The 16,685-nt window shown below is 48.8% G+C and overlaps 3 protein-coding genes across 3 annotated transcripts; all 3 read right to left on the reverse strand.

Annotated features, from left to right (window-relative positions):
• Window positions 1–671: 671 nt before the first annotated feature.
• Window positions 672–1,376, reverse strand: LOC119367920 (disease resistance protein RGA5-like). The gene is made up of 3 exons (XM_037633295.1): window positions 1,249–1,376; window positions 1,071–1,149; window positions 672–990 (listed from the first exon to the last, which is right to left on the reverse strand). Exons 1-3 carry the CDS (start codon window positions 1,252–1,254, stop codon window positions 746–748), a joined length of 330 nt encoding a protein of 109 aa, XP_037489192.1. The 5' UTR covers window positions 1,255–1,376; the 3' UTR covers window positions 672–745.
• Window positions 1,377–6,381: 5,005 nt separating this feature from the next.
• Window positions 6,382–7,119, reverse strand: LOC119367921 (disease resistance protein RGA5-like). The gene is made up of 3 exons (XM_037633296.1): window positions 6,932–7,119; window positions 6,757–6,835; window positions 6,382–6,677 (listed from the first exon to the last, which is right to left on the reverse strand). Exons 1-3 carry the CDS (start codon window positions 6,935–6,937, stop codon window positions 6,421–6,423), a joined length of 342 nt encoding a protein of 113 aa, XP_037489193.1. The 5' UTR covers window positions 6,938–7,119; the 3' UTR covers window positions 6,382–6,420.
• Window positions 7,120–15,435: 8,316 nt separating this feature from the next.
• On the reverse strand, window positions 15,436–16,431 carry LOC119367922 (disease resistance protein RGA5-like). The gene is made up of 3 exons (XM_037633297.1): window positions 16,347–16,431; window positions 16,187–16,265; window positions 15,436–16,084 (listed from the first exon to the last, which is right to left on the reverse strand). Exons 1-3 carry the CDS (start codon window positions 16,350–16,352, stop codon window positions 15,813–15,815), a joined length of 357 nt encoding a protein of 118 aa, XP_037489194.1. The 5' UTR covers window positions 16,353–16,431; the 3' UTR covers window positions 15,436–15,812.
• Window positions 16,432–16,685: the final 254 nt, after the last annotated feature.

The raw sequence follows: 16,685 nt of genomic DNA on the forward strand, positions 1-16,685 counted from the left end.
CCAGTTTGTGGTTGCTTCGGATGCCAAGCAGGTCATAGGTGATATCAACAAAGATAAATGCGGTAGTAATGGAGCCATCATCAGTGAGATTAATGTTCATGCATCGCTTTTTAGTTGTAATTTACTTTTTGAAGGTCGTGCTATCAATGTTGAAGCACATACTTTAGCCAAATATGTTTTGTCTTTAGGTCTGGGACGTCATGTCTGATTTGGTCAATCCCACGACCAGAACTATATCCCACATTCTGTGAATTTCGATGAATAAAGCTTGGTTTACCCCATAAAAAAAAGGTCAGGTTAGCTGCCATTGTTTCGACAATCTGGAAAGCCTGAAAAAATTGCGTGCTTCCAATGCCTCTATGCCGACGATCCTGCCTTGCTGATTCATTTTGCCCGCAACGGGATCGACTTTTGGGCTCAATTGCAGAAGGAAAAGGAAAAGAAGTTCTCTAGCACGGATCCAATGTGGCAGGAGAGGTATTTCGCAGAGCTAATGGATGGACATCGACAGGAAGACACATTAGCTGAAGGAAACATGGGAGCTTTTCCTCCTGTTTTTGTCTTCGCCGTTATCTGCTCATGTTTATGCTTTCTGTTGTAAACTATGTTCTGTTAAGACTTTGTATAAGCATCAAATGGATTCCTTGATGAACCTATCAAAAACACTCGGATTTTTTTTCTGGGAATCATTACATGGATGGATCACTGGATCAGTTTGATAATTCCGCAGATATACAAGAGATTACTACATGCTGTACGGGTAGCAGTGGGAGTATGCCCCTGCCGGCCAGGAATAATAGCTGGGATACCATGGAGCCTCGGTGGTCTCCGATGCCGGTGCCGGCGCCTCGGCGACGACCGCCTCCACCGTGAGGAGGTCCGCGTTCCCCACCTTCCGCAGGCAGGCCGTGAGGTTGGCGGCGTCCACCCCGTCGCCGACCACCGCCAGCTGGTCCCTGTCATCGCCTTGTATCTCCACACGCTCCACTCCTACACCATCAAGTTTCAGTTAGTTCAAAGCCTTATCGTACATCGAGGATGTGAACCCGGCAATATAAACTGTAACTCACCGTATACCGAGGCAACCAGCCCCATTGCCTTGGATCGGCATTTGTCGCACGTCATGTGCACCCTGATCACCATCTTTTGCTGAAAGAAAAGAAGCAGAGCATACCTTTTTCAGTAACAATCAGGAGAGGAGAGCAACGGGGGGGTTTCAGTAACATAAATTCAGAAAAGTGTAGTCACCTTCATGTTGCTCCTCTGCTACAGATGATACCGCGAGGCTGATGCAGTGCCAGCCCGCAGACAGAAGAATTCAGAGAGATAGGCTGAATATTTCTAGCAGGTAGCCTCTGTAAGTAAGCCTGACAGGCCAAAGATGGAGACAAGAATGAGTTCAGAGTCTGTCCTGATCCTCCGACTTATATAGTGCCTCGCCGGGGAATGTACTTTCACAGACGCATTCTGCTTCGAGAGTCTGGACGGCTTAATCACACAAGCGCGTAGCTCAAGACTTGACCCCGCGGGGCTGCCTTGGTTGCTGCGCCTTCGGAAACCGCGTTTCATCTCTCGCGGGAGACGTCGATAGTTTGGCGTCTGTTGTTTATTCCTTTGGCACCATGTTACCGCCTGATTGCTGCATCTCCGTGTTTCTCTTGACATGTTATTTTGTTTGACTGACTAGCGTACTAGTAGTATCCCGACAGTCTTGCCTGTTTGTACAAGCACGACTGCACATGTGTAAGTAAAGTACGTGAATTAGCAAGACAGACTAGAGACTAGACAGGTTACAATTAATGATTGTCAAACTAGAGACAGATGTGTAGAGTAGATGGATTTGGACAGACATTTTTGACGGTTAATTTGTCAAGATGCGCTTTTCGTTCTGCGGTAGATGTGAAACTCGACCAACACTGATTATGTACGAGTATGAGACTTCAAAGAGTTATTATGTATTCCGTTCTCCAGCCAAAACGGGTGTATTAAGAGATAAACTAACGCAAACTATGTAGGAGTAGTATGTAACTGATGGTTACCTTTTGAGACGCCATAAGACGCACTATTACCGTCCTGCACGGTAATTCCCGGGAAATGTGGGCAGCACTGAACTCTTGCTTAGTGCTCTGATCACTTTGCTTCAGAAGCCGCACGGTATGAACATAGCAACCTCGGTGGAAACCCGTTGCTTCAGAAAGCTCTCTACACCTTTGAGCTCCATATATGACGTACTAAATCGTACGTCATTTAGTACCTCAATTAGTGCTCTACTAAGCACTTATTATTATTATTATTATTAAATAACTTGACTCGGAGCTCTTGATTTGGCACATGTCCCGGGACTAGAATATATATGTGCTACCTGCGTGGGAAATACACTTGTGTTCCTGGTTGTATATGTATCCTATATGGGGATTTTTTTTAATATTTTAATAAAAAGTCAAAATAGGTAAGAACTATTTTGACAAAACACTTGACTTACTTTTGCACTAGTATATAAATCTCGACGAAAAAAACAAAAATTGACCTCACAACAAAAAAGACAAAATTTATTTGCTATTATAGGTCACTATTCACACTATTTTAGCCAAAAAAATGTCTTTTTTGAAAAGAAGTCAAAGGGATATTTCTTTTTGTGGAATTTTTTTTTCTCACGAGTACAATAGAAGGTCAAGTTTATTTCAAAAATATTTTCAGGAATTTTCAACTTTTTGTTGAATTACTATTTTTTTTTCATATAGGATGCATATGTCCCATAGATCAAAAGTTCCCCTTCCTACCTGCGTTGAAAACTTCAAGCCCAGAGTTGTTGTGTGTCTGGTTACTTGCTTCCGCCATATAACTAAAAAAAAAATCTGCCTCCACTACTGGGGCCAACACTGATTATGTGCGAATATGGGATTTCAACGAGTTGTCGTCAAGTTTGAGTTGCTTAAACAATCAATATTTGTTACTAGGATTCAAAGAGTTATTATGTACTATGTATCACGGTCTCCAGCCAAAACATGAGAATTAAGAGATAACCTAACGCAAAGTATGCAACTACTACTTGCTGTAAAAAAAGGATGCAACTACTAGTTAGCTTTTGAGACGCCATAAGATAGGACGCACTATTACCGTGCTGCAAGGTAATTCCCGGGAAACTGTGGACATCACTAAACTCTTGCTTAGTGCTCTAAGCACTTCCGTCTGATTTGTTTCAGAGGCGGCACGGTATGAACATAACAACCTCGGTGTAAACCCGCACCTTCAGAAAGCTCTCTGCACCTTTGAGTTCCATATATGACATTATCAATGGACAATGGCGCGTCCATTAGTGCCCTACTAAGCACTTTTTCTATTACATAACTTGCCTCGGAGCTGTTGATTGTCTTATGATCTCTCGGCAGATACGATAGTGATTTGACGTATGTGTTGCCTGCGTTGAAGCCTTCCAAGTTTCAACATTGTTTACTGACTACACGACTCTGTTACTATGAAATAACAGAACAAGCACGAAATGGGGTAGGGTGCACTTTCTCTGTCAAAAGCTTCCAGGCGAAAACGAAATGGGATAGCGTTTGGGACTCACGGAGCTGAAGGATATAATAGAGCACAAGGATTCCTGGTAGTACTAAGAACTGATGTTCAAAATAAGCAGCTTAAGTTACTAACAACCTTTTCTTCTTATGTACTCTCTCTGTAAAGAAATATAAAAGTGTTATGGTGCTCCCTAAGGTTATCCCGGAAGTAGGTAACCATCCCCTTTTATATTTATAATCGGGAATTGTGGAGATCAGGACAATCTGACATCAACAATCTTGCACTTGTAATTCATTTTATGTTTCTAGGCTTTTGGTTTTGGGAACCAGTTAGGGTAATCTTTTATAACGAAATAGGGTTCCCCCGCTATATATTATAAAGCAACTAGGGTAGTCGTTTATACCCCACCAAAGAAAACAACGCCACTGTGAAGACTGAAGAACATTGTCCAGCATAGAATCAACTTCTTTTTAGCGCAGAATCGACTTCTATGAAATCACTGCAGAATTCCTTGTGCGTCCAACTTTCCTTGGACCCTGGTAGAGTGGTAGTGGTTGCATAAGTTTCTGTTCTGCTTTTCCCCCACTTTATGTAGTGAATTACCAAAGCTCATGCATGTTTGGTTTTTCAGCAAACAACGCTTAGTTTTCTTATGGTACTATCCTTATTCAGATGTATTGACCATGCAGATAACCACAGTAGTCCGTGCTATTTTTATTCAGGAGAGATGTTTCGTACACACTAGTAGAAAAGAGGGCAATGGTCCAGGCCGGGTCAGCCCATTTAGTCCCAATTCAATCCAGAATCGGGATCAATGGGGGCATTGGCCCCGGTTCGTGAGCCCCGGGGGCCGGCCGGGCCACGTGGGCCATTGGTCCCGGTTCGGCTGGACCTATTGGTTCCGGTTAGTTGGACGAACCGGGACCAATGCGCCTCGCTCCTGGCCCACAACCATTGGTCCCGGTTGGTGTAGTGAACCGGGACCAAAGGCTGCCCTTTAGTCCCGGTTCGTGGCACGAACCGAGACCAATTAGTTGCCTATATCTACCCCTCGCCCGCGAGCAGAGCACTCCCAGTGCTCTGTTTTTCGTGGCCGGCGAGGGGAGAGCTTTGTGGTGCTCTAGCTCACCTCCTATGCACACGAGGTGTTCGATGGAATGCCCGAGCCACACTATTTAAGCTTTCTCCTCTCCAAGCTCGACCTCCAAGCTCCATTTTCCTCAATATTTGTCTAGGTTTAGCGGTCCGTCACGTCCCGTCCCCGTCTTCACCGCCGTCGATCGCCCGTGCCGATCTCGTCACCGGCACCACCGTGGTGAGCCTCTTGTTCTTATCTTCTTTCTGAAAGGAAAAAAAAATCTTACTTGTATATTTATATAGATACTTGTATAATTTTCTTACTTTTATTATTGCATCTTATATAGTGCGATGGTTTTGGTATCCGTCCCCGTCGGCCCTTGTCCTATCTATGATTCAGATGTGGTATATATTATCTTTTCATAACTATTGGTTCATTTATTGTTTATGACAATTATGCCGACCAACGTGACATAGATTTTATTTATCTAGGAGGTTGTTGAACCGGAAATTCCAACCGACCCTATTGTCGAGAGGTTAAATTTAGTTGAAGAAAAAAACAATTTGTTGAAGAAAAAAATTAGAAAAATTGAGGAGGAGAAGATGATATTGGAGTTGCATGTTGCGGATGTCGTCGATGATCACAAGATCAAGATGGATGCAATGCTTGAAGATTAGAAAGATTAAAAAATATGTCATTCATACCGAGGCTTGGTATCATTATGCCGTTGGATCAGTTGTTACATTAGTTGCGATTATGATCGCATTTGTTTTCGCATTGAAATGTTTTACATAGTTTCAGTGTATGGTTTAATTAATTTAGATGCTCTGCAGAGCTTTATGTTGTTAGATGAGAACTATATATGTACTTTGGTTTTAATGTGATGATGAACTTTTATTAATTTGGTCACTTAATTATCTATTCATGATATTCTGTAATGATTTTTGACACACTTAATTATATATAATGCACGCAGGTGAACCGACAATTGATGTACGGTTCAAGACACACCTCCGAGTACATTAAGGGCGTGCATGATTTTCTCGAAGTGGCTGAGGCAAACAAGCAGAATGGTTTTATGTGTTGTCCATGCCCTATATGTGGGAATACGAAGTCTTACTCTGACCGAAAAATCCTCCACACTCACCTGCTTTACAAGGGTTTTATGCCACACTATAATGTTTGGACGAGGCACGGAGAAATAGAAGTTATGATGGAAGACGGCGAAGAAGAAGAGTACGTGACAACTATGTGCCCCCTAAATACGGTGATGCTACTGAAGATCAAGAGTAACCAGACGATGTACGCGATGATGCTGTAACGGGCGAAGCTGCTGAAGATCAAGAGGAATCAGACGATGTGCCCGATGATGATGATCTCCGTCGGGTCATTGTCGATGCAAGGACGCAATGCGAAAGTCAAAAGAAGAAGCTGAAGTTCGATCACATGTTAGGGAACCATAAAAAATGGTTGTACCCCAATTGTACAGTTAATGCATGGACGATGGACCTACAGGAAGACGCATTAGCTGAAGAAAACATGGAAGTCTGGTTCTGCTTTTGTCCTGGCTGTTATCTTTGTGCGCCCATGTTGGTAGTCCGTTCTAAACTATGTTCATCGTAGCAGGCTGTAAAGTAGATGTAGTGTGTCCCTAGTTTATTTTTCGGTCAAGACTTTATATGATTAATTATCCGATGGTTTCGCTATTGAAATCAAGGAGGATCCTTTTTCCCCCAAAAATGAAGAAGATCGGTAGTGCATGAGAGTCGATTCATTTTTACATGGATCAATCTTCCATAATACCGCAGACATACAAGAGATTACATGCTGTACGTGTACGGATAGCAGTGGGAGTAGGCCCCTGCCGGCCAGGAGTAGTAGCCGGGATACCACGGAGCCTCGGTGGCCTCCGATGCCGGTGCCGGCTTCTTCTCGGGAACGACCGCCTCCACCGTGAGGAGGTCCGCGTTCCCGACCTTCTTCCGCAGGCAGGCCGTCAGGTTGGCGGCGTCCACCCCATCTCCGACCACCGCCAGCCGGTCCCTGTCATCGCCTTGTATCTCCACACGCTCCACTCCTGCACAATTACATCGTAAATTAGTCCGAAGCCTCAACTGATATGACATACAATCCGGCAAAGTTAAACTACAACTCACCGTATATGGAGGCCACCAAGCCCATTGCCTTGGACCGGCATTTGTCGCAGGTCATGTGCACCCTGATCACCATCTTTTGCTGAAAGAAAAGAAGCAGAGCATGCTTGTTTCAGTAACATATCAGGAGAGGAGAGCAACGGGGTTCAGTAACAGATATTCAGAAAAGGGTAGCCACCTTCATGTTGCTCCTCTGCTACCAAGGAGAGAGAGAGACTGGTGGGCAGTGCGAGCTCGCGGACAGAAGATTTCAGGCGAGAACTGCAGAACTGGAGGCCGAGGCAGTAGTCTAGGTTCTGAATGGAGACCGGGAGAATGGTGGGTAATGATGAATGATTCAGAGTCTGCCTCTGATCCTCCTACTTATACAGCAGCGCACGCACGGCCCGCGTGCCCGGCGGGGAGTGTACTTGACGTACTCTGCCTTGAGAAGACTCTGGAGCCTGGCCGGCTTAATTAATCCCCAACCGCGGCTTCCGTCTATCAATGGTTGGTGCGGCATGGATCAAGACTTGACTCCGCGAGGCTGCCTTGCTTGCTGCGCCTTCGGAAACCGCGTTTCATCTGACGTTGATTCTTTGGCGTCTGTTATTTAATCCTTTGGCACCATATATGTTACCGCCTGAGTGCTGCATCTCCGTGTTTCTGTTGGCATATGTTTGTCTGTTTCTCTTTTCCGGAGGTTAGTTTAGTCGCCTGATTGCCTGATTGACATTCTTGCTTTGTTTGTACAAGTATGATGGTAAATGTGTACAGTGCATGAATTAGAAAGACGGATAAGAGAATAATAAAGGTTACTCCAATATTTTTTGACAGTTATACTGTGAAGATGCGGTTCTATTTCTGATGTAAATGTGAAACTAGAGCAATGACTGGTCGTGTTTGAGCACGAGATAACTTATTTTCAATTAATGGGTTAGCGTTTTCCATTTTTCCAACCTAAAAAAGGTGGGTTAGATGATAAACTAACGCTCACAAAGAAAAGAAAAAAAGATAAACTAACGCAAAGTGTATATGGAACTGATGGTTCTTTCTGAGACACCATAACACGCACTATTACCGTCCTGCAAGGTAATTTCCGGGAAGCCGTGGACAGCACCAAACTGTCTAATCTCTTGCTTAGTGCTCTAAGCACTTCTTGGTTGTTGCTTGGGTCATCTATTTTGGAACGGAGGTGTTGAAACGTGATATCCTTGTATTTATTTCCGACTGATTCTCCTCTTATCTCTAGCCTTGTATAGATTGATCTCTAGAGATATTGTAGAGTTAGTTGGCTTGTCACGCAAGACACCTCTTGTATATAATGTAACCGACTCCGATGGAATACAATTGAGTTGCATCCTATAGTCTTCTACATGGTATCAGTTTTACCGTGATCCTATCGCTTCCGCAACCCGTCGCCGCCGCGCCTAGCCCTAGCCGCCGCCGCGCCAACTCCTCCTGCCGCCGCCGCCGCGCCTAGCCCTAGCCGCCGCCGCGCCCACTCCTCCTGCCGCCGCCGCCGCGCCTAGCACTCGCCGCCGCCGCAGCCTCTACTCCCGCCGCACCCTCTCCTCCTGCCGCCACCTCTCCCTCCCAAAACCCTAATCGCCGCCACCGCTCCTCTGTACCTCCTGTAGCCGCCGCCGCTCTACCCCTCTCACCCAAAAACCCCAACCATCTCCATGGCCAAACCCTCTGCCTCCGACGCCGGCTCCTTCTCCGGCACCACGTTCGCCTCCGATCGCCTCAACGAGATCCACATCAAGGACCATGTTTCGGTCATCCTCGACCTCGACTCGCCGTCCTACAACGCATGGCGCACGTACTTTGCGCTATTGTTCCGCTCCTACCGTCTCATCGAGCACGTTGACGGGAGCGTCGACTACACCGACATGAAGGACGACGACGAGTGGCTCGCTGTGGACGCCTGCATCGTCAAGTGGCTCTTCCTCACCATCTCTCCCGGCATCTTCAACATGGTGAACTCCCGCGATCCGTCGGCGTACACCATGTGGACACGGCTGTGCGATCTCTTCCTCGACAATCAACTCCAACGCCGCGTCTTCCTCCAAGGTGATTTTTTCACCATGCAGCAAAACGATCTTTCGATCGAGGAGTACTGCACGCGGATGAAGGTTCTTGCAGACGAACTCCGCGATGTCGGCATGAACATCGACGACTCCGTCCTCCTCACCAACCTCCTTCGCGGCCTCCACCCCGACCTCGGCCAGTCCGCCGCCAATCTCTCCCTCCTCACGCCGACGTATGCCAAGGCGGTCACGTACCTTCGCATGGAGGAAAAGCGCCTTCGTCACGTGGCGCGGCAAGCTCCTCTCGCCGCCCTCCACGCCGGCACCACCAAGGGCATCCCCGCCCTCCCGCAGCCTCCTCGCACCGCGGCTCCACCACCGCCCACCGCCCCTGACCAGGGCCGCCAGAAGAGGCGGGGAGGTCGCGACGGCCGCGGCCGCAACGGCGGCACCCAGCCCCGCCAGGCGGCCCCGCCCGCTCCTGCTCAGGCCGCGGCGCCCCCGCCCTGGCTCACGGGGTACAACCCCTGGACGGGGGTGGTGCACGCCTACTCGATGCCCCTTTCGCAGGCACCCGCTCCGGGCATACTTGGCCCTCGCCCGGGTCTTCATCAGGCTCTCCTGGCCGCGCCCGGAGGTCCTGGACTCGGCGGTTCTTCGGCGTACACCGGGGCCATGGCTCCCGGTGCTGCTTCGTCATCCTCCTACGGTGCTGCACCGACCGGCTACACCTACGACCCGGCGCTCCTAGCCGCCCTCCACGCCGCCCCTTCCCCAAGCAACTACTCTGGCGGCGGGGACTGGTACATGGACACAGGCGCCGCTGCTCATATGGCGTCCAACCCCGGTATCCTCTCTCGTGTCTCCCCGTACCCTCTGTCTTCTCGCATCGTCGTCGGTGATGGATCCACTCTTCCCATCACCCACCACGGTGCATCCTCCCTCCCTCTCTCATCATCTTCCCTCCCTCTCCATAACGTACTTGTGTCTCCATCCTTAATCAAAAATTTATGTTCTGTCCGCACTCTTACCCGTGAACATCCTGTTACTGTTGAGTTTGACAAACATGGTTTTTCTGTCAAGGATGCCCACTCCCGGAAGGTTCTGCACCGATGTGACTCCCCCGGCGATCTTTACCCGTGTGGCCAAACGACAAGCAGTGGTCCCGTCGCCCTCCACGCCAATGTGTCTCTCTGGCATGCTCGCCTTGGCCATCCCGGCGCCGACGCTCTTCATAAAATTTTGCAGACTTTTCCCTTTTCATGTAATAAATCGGCAGCACACACTTGTCATGCCTGTCGCGTAGGAAAACACGTTCGTTTGCCGTTTTCAACTTCATCAACCATTGCTACTTTCCCTTTTGATGTTATTCATTGTGATGTGTGGACATCTTCCGTGCCTAGCAATTCAGGTTTATCATATTACCTTGTCATTCTGGATGATTTTTCTCACTTTACTTGGACCTTTCCGTTGCGCCGCAAATCCGACGTCGCTTCCTCTCTTCATGCCTTTTACGCCTATGTTGCCACCCACTTTCACCGCATCATTGCTCACCTCCAAACCGACAACGGAAAGGAATTTGATAACCTCGCCATTCGCACTCTTTTATCCTCTCATGGCACAATTTTTCGTCTCACATGTCCATACACATCTCAGCAAAATGGTCGTGCCGAACATGTTCTCCGCACTCTTAACGAGAGTGTTCGCGCCTTGCTCTTCCACGCACACATGCCGGTGAGGTTTTGGCCCGATGCCCTCGCCACAGCTACCCTTCTCCTTAACATCCGGCCTTGCAAACCCCGGTGGAACTACACCCCTCATCACCTCTTATTTGGGTCACCTCCGTCATACGATGATCTTCATGTTTTCGGTTGCCTTTGTTATCCCAATATCACCGCCACGACACCGCACAAGCTTGCGCCTCGCTCTATCGCTTGTGTTTTTCTTGGCTACCAACCAAACACCAAAGGTTTCCGTTGCTACGACCCGGAGTCCCATCGTGTGATCGTGTCTCGGCACGTGTATTTTGATGAGGTTGTTTTTCCGTTTCAGCAGGCTGCACCGCGTCCCTCGCCACCTCTGGACGCCTCTCCTCGCAGGCCTCGTGGAGCCCTTGCGCTCCCACCGCCTCGCCGTTCGGGCGCGGCTGCGCCTTCGTCGCGTGCTGCCTCGCCGCCCTCGACGTTTCCTCTGCCGACTCAGGAGGAGTCGGCCTCCCCGGCCACGCCGGGCCCCCGCCTCTTGGCTCTGGAGGAGCCCGTCCCCCCGGCCTCGTTGGGTCGTCGCCCCCCGACTCTGGTGGAGTCGGGCGCCACCCCAGCCGGACCATCAGGGGCCTCGTCGGCTCAGGCGGAGCCGGGCTCTTCGGGCTCCTCTACACCCACATCGCCGACCGAGCGTGCGCACTCCGGCTCCCTGTCGGCTCTGGAGGAGCCGACCCTCTCGGCCCCGTCGGCCGGGCCCTTGACACCCGTCACAGCGCCGGCTTCTTCTTCGTCATCTGAGCCGGTCGCTGTGGTGCCTCGGCGTCGCGGTCCACGCCCGCCTCCTCCGCCACCTCACCATCATATGGTGACGCGTGCCAAGGCCGGTGTGCACCAGCCGAACCCGCGCTACCACAACCTCAGCGTCACGACCCTCTCTCCGGTTCCGCGATCGGTGCGTTCTGCGTTGAGTGATCCGCATTGGACCGCCGCTATGCGAGCTGAGTACGATGCTCTCGTCGCCAACCGGACCTCGTCCTCCTGGAGCCAACATCATCTCGGGCAAGTGGGTTTTTCGTCACAAACTCCATCCGGATGGCTCACTGGATCGGTACAAGGCTCGCTGGGTTGTCCGAGGATTTGCACAACGTGCTGGCATTAACTTCTCTGAGACTTTCTCTCCGGTCGTCAAACCCGCCACGATTCGTGTGGTGCTTCAGCTGGCTGCTTCTCGTCACTGGTCCGTCCATCAGCTCGACATCAACAATGCTTTTCTATATGGCCATCTTCAGGAGCGAGTCCTCTGTCAGCAGCCGACTGGGTTCGTTGACCCTCAGCGGCCGGATGATGTTTGTCTGTTGTCCCGGTCCTTATATGGCCTCAAACAGGCTCCGCGCGCTTGGTACCAGCGCATCGCCAGATTCCTTGGTCTTCTTGGGTTTCGCAGCACTACATCTGACACGTCCCTGTTCATGCTGCATCGGGCTGATCATGTGGCTATGCTTCTGCTCTATGTTGATGATATTGTCATCACTGCCTCCCGCACGGATCTTCTTCGCGACATCATTGGTCGCCTCGGTTCTGAGTTTCGACTGAAGGATCTCGGCGCATTGCACTTCTTCCTCGGCATTAATGTGCGGCGTGATGACACTGGGTTCTTTCTGCATCAGGGACAGTATGCTCTTGATCTTCTGGACCGTGCCGGCATGACTGACTGCAAACCAGCCGCCACACCTGCCGAGGCCAAGCCGAAGCTCTCAGCCTCCGCCGGCCAGCCTGCCACCGACGCTGCTCTTTATCGCAGTATTGTGGGCGCCCTTCAGTACCTCACGCTCACCAGACCAGACATTCAGTTCGCAGTCCAGCAAGTTTGCTTGCATATGCACTCGCCTCGTGATGTCCACTGGTCTTTGGTCAAGCGCATTCTTCGGTATATTCGTGGCACTTCGACCTACGGTCTTCGTCTCCGTGCATCCGCCTCGACTGAGCTCCTCGCTTATACTGACGCGGATTGGGCTGGCTGTCCAGACACTCGTCGCTCCACGTCTGGATATTGTGTCTTCTTCGGTGACTCCTTGGTCTCTTGGTCCTCTAAACGGCAGCCCACTGTTTCCCGTTCGAGTGCTGAGGCCGAGTACCGTGCTGTCGCCAATGTTGTTGCGGAGACTTGTTGGCTTCGTCATCTTCTTGGTGAGCTTCGGATTTCTCTTCCGAAGGCTACTGTGGTCTTCTGTGATAACGTATCGGCCACCTATCTCGCGACTAATCCGGTGCAGCACAAGCGCACTAAACACATCGAGCTCGATGTTCACTTTGTCCGCGAGAAGGTTCAGTTGGGTCAGCTCCGTGTACTTCATGTACCAACCACCCAACAGTTTGCCGATATCATGACCAAGGGGTTGCCTACCGCTGCATTCCAGGAGTTCCGTTCCAGTCTTTGCATCGCCGACGCCGACGCCGACGCCGACGCTTCGACTGCGGGGGGGTGTTGAAACGTGATATCCTTGTATTTATTTCCGACTGATTCTCCTCTTATCTCTAGCCTTATATAGATTGATCTCTAGAGATATTGTAGAGTTAGTTGGCTTGTCACGCAAGACACCTCTTGTATATAATGTAACCGACTCCGATGGAATACAATTGAGTTGCATCCTATAGTCTTCTACAGGAGGGAGTATGAAGCAACATAACAACCTCGGTGTAAAACCGTTCCTTCAGAAAGCTCTCTACACCTTTGAGTTCCATGTATGACGTTATGAATCGTACGTCACTTCTTCCTCTGCTGATTAAATAACTGGACTCAGAGCTCGTGATTGCCTAATCATATCTCGGTAGATATGATGGTGATTTGGCTGCCACAAAAGGCACACGGTTCCCCTGATACATTGTCTTAGTGCACTTTCTGTCAAAAGTTTCTAGGGGAAAACGAGCCATTTGTGCATCTCTTATGCGCATGGTTTCCCTGATACGCTGTCTTAGGGGGTGTTTGGTTCAGAGACTTTTTAGTCCCAGAGACTAGAAAAAGTCCCTAAAAAGTCCCTAGAAACCAAACGGGAGGAATTTTTTCTACAGGGACTAGAAAAACACTCTACTAGAAAGTCTTTTTTGATTAGTCCCTGGGACTAGAAAAAGTCCTAGGACTTCTAAACCAAACACCCCCTTAGTGCCGTGCTCCCTAAGGTATCCCCGAAGTGGGTAACCATCCTTTTTGTTAAATACTGTAATTGGGAATTGTGTAGTTCAGGACGATCTAACATCAACAATCTCCGCTTGATTTTTATTGGTCTGGACTTTTGGGCGCCACTTTGACTACTCGTTTACCCCACCAAAGAAAACAACACCACTGTGAAAGACTGAAAACATTGTCCAGCACAGAATCAACCTCTTTTCAGATAAGAATCAACTTTTATGAAATCACTGCAGAATTTTGTGGCTATCACTACTGTTTGTTTTCCCTGCGTGTCCAACCTTCCGATGAACTCCTAGAGTGGTTGTTGTTTCAAGTTTCTGTTCTGCTCTTTTCTCTCTCTTCATGTACTAGTAATTACCAAAAGCTCATGCGTGTTGTTTTGGTCAGTAAAAATGCTTATTTTTCCATGGCACTGTCCTTATTCAGATTTTTTTAGAGAACCTTATTCAGATGTTTTGACTGAACATAACCGCATTAGTCTTATTCAGTTACTTTTCACCATGCGGACCGCCCCATTCCACGGTGATACTCTTCTTCACGTACTTTATTCCAGAAAGCGTGTGCTCTCGTTTTATTTTGAGCCACCTAGAACCAGTTCATTGTCCTGTGGAAGCAAAAGACCATACGTGCCGACCTGTAATTTTCCGTCCAAAGATCACTAATGAACTACATAGACACAAGGAAAACTTAACAGTTATATAAAGAGTCGTCCAGGATTTGATCGCTTCAGGTCATTTTATTTGTGCTTGCTTAGGCATGGCTTTGGTCTTATAAGACTTTGCTATTTGCCGGCGAGTTTTTTATGTGTGTGAGTTGGTGTTGGTTGTGCGCATCCTAGCTATGCAGAGGTCGGATGTGTACTCATTTTGATTGTATTTACTTGATGCTTTATTTTAAATAATAAAATTCACCCTTTGTCGAAAGAGAGTCGTCCAGAATGAGGCTCTCTGTGGGGCTTAATCAGCCATCGGGCTTAGCGCCTCCCTGCCGCCCGCTGCTACCTGTTGTGTGACGACAGCCGTAATGGTAGAAATGGATGCCGCAATCACAAGAGGGCTACAAAGCTATGGCATTCTCCTGCATCAAAGATGCATAGTTGTTCAATGACCGTCTGACCGCAGAAGTGGGAAGAGCTGAAATATCCCCTGCCTGCGAGGTCACTTTCAAATGGAAGAGTAGGCTGAACTAAAACCGTTGTTCAATTTCTATTTATGTTTTAGGTTATTTCAATTTTGGTAATTATGTGATGTTGAGAGCAAGTTTCGTTGGTGGATTTTTTTTTACAATTTCTTTATTTGAAAAAGAACATAAATATAGACATGCGAGTCCGCAAAATATAGAGCTTGGATTATGACGACTTTAAGTTGGCACATGGCCTCCATAGCTGTCACAAAATTGCAAACACCTCCAAAATGATATAAGAGGATATAAATATGACGCGTCTGTTAGACTTACTCTAAGAGCATCTATAGCCAGGCTCTCCAAACCCCCATCAAACGTCCGGGCGGACTGTCCGGCCAATAACCGGTCAAAAAAAAACCCTTCCGACACATGCGCATAGCACCAAGTATGAATCTAGAGGATGAAATATGAGAGTCTCGGATGCATAGCACTAAGTATGAGGTATGACCGGTCAATCTTGGTCGCGTCCGCGGACGTTTTGGGAGCCGGATTTGCCAGGACTGGCTGTAGATGCTAAAAGTTTATGAATTTTCTCTAGAAAAAAGATCGAAAATGCTAGAGTGGGAGACCACATAAGACGCAACGACCTGGCGCCGAGGGCATAGTGGTGTGACGTTTTACATTTTTCTTGCCGTTTGACGCATTGACCGTTACATGCGCGCGCGCTGTGTGACTCCAACGTCTTCAGACGCAAACCATTCCAGTGACCATCATTACAGATTGGCACATTCGGAAGCCCAGATCAGAGAGGCAGCACGTAGTACGAACATCGCGAAGAGGCGAGGGATTCAGATCTGGGGTATGCGTGATTGCTTTTTCTCGACATACTATTACTCTATCTAACTGGAGACCAAGGACGACGTATATGTATACATATGTCTCTTTCTTTCTTCCAATTTACCAATAGTCCGAAATGGTGGACAAACTTGCGGCCTCTCCATATGGCGAACTCGGCATCTGGTTATTTGGCAATTACATGATGGCGCAGGGGGTGGTGGGCTCGTCGCACACGACCATGGGCGGCGGGTATGGCCCATATGGGTGGCGGTAGCCGTGGTACCAGTACGGCGGCGGGTCCTCCTTCTTCTCATCCTTCTTGTCGTCCTTCACTTCCTCCACCTTGACGATGTGAACGTCGTGGTACTTCTTGCGGAGGCAGCCGACGAGGCACACCGGGTCGACGCTGTTGCCTACCACCTCCAGCATGTCCTTGCTGTCGCCGGTTATCCCCACGGAGCTCACCCCTGCACCACAACGCTTGCGGCCATGTTAGCGTCGCTGACGCACAAAATCTCAAGGGTAAACATACGTGTACGTGAAGAATTAGCGCATGCATGCATGCATACCGTTCGCTCTCGCGGCCATCGTCATGGCTTTCAACCGGCTCTTGTCGCACGACATGCTCACCTTGATCACAATCTTTTGCTGCAACAACAAGAAGAAGGTTCAGCTCAAGAGCTAGCAAGTGCTCAAAATCAGGCAGAAGCTGAAGAAGCTATTTATTACCTTCATTGGGCGGCGCTGGTTTGTTGATTAGATGCCGATCAAAGAGAATATTTGGAAAGGCTTGTGTTCGATCGAGGCGTCTTATGATGTCTGTGGAGAGCACAGCAATGGCCACTGCTGTTTGTTATATAGAGTATAGTATAGGGCAGTTACGTGGGGTCCGGGTGAGGGAGATAGTAGACCTGGTACTAGTGAAGACTGGAGACCAATCTAAGCCACCAGCTTTGTTGTAAGAAGATTCCCAGCAGCGGCAGCAGCTAAGCTTCCGGTTAGTGAACAACAAGGATCCAAAAGTAAGTAAACGCGTCCTGAGCACGAGCTCTCTCGGTTGATTTTTCC

This window comes from Triticum dicoccoides, chromosome 2B, assembly GCF_002162155.2.
Source record: "Triticum dicoccoides isolate Atlit2015 ecotype Zavitan chromosome 2B, WEW_v2.0, whole genome shotgun sequence".
Taxonomy (NCBI): Eukaryota; Viridiplantae; Streptophyta; class Magnoliopsida; order Poales; family Poaceae; genus Triticum; species Triticum dicoccoides.

What these genes read in the sequence shown, in the direction of transcription:
- LOC119367920 (XM_037633295.1), bottom strand. An exon ending in GCTGGTTGCCTCGGTATACG is followed by an intron (nt 991 to 1,070) that starts GTGAGTTACAGT and finishes TTGATGGTGTAG; the next exon opens with GAGTGGAGCGTGTGGAGATA.
- LOC119367922 (XM_037633297.1), bottom strand. An exon ending in GATGGCCGCGAGAGCGAACG is followed by an intron (nt 16,085 to 16,186) that starts GTATGCATGCAT and finishes GTTGTGGTGCAG; the next exon opens with GGGTGAGCTCCGTGGGGATA.
- LOC119367921 (XM_037633296.1), bottom strand. An exon ending in CTTGGTGGCCTCCATATACG is followed by an intron (nt 6,678 to 6,756) that starts GTGAGTTGTAGT and finishes GTAATTGTGCAG; the next exon opens with GAGTGGAGCGTGTGGAGATA.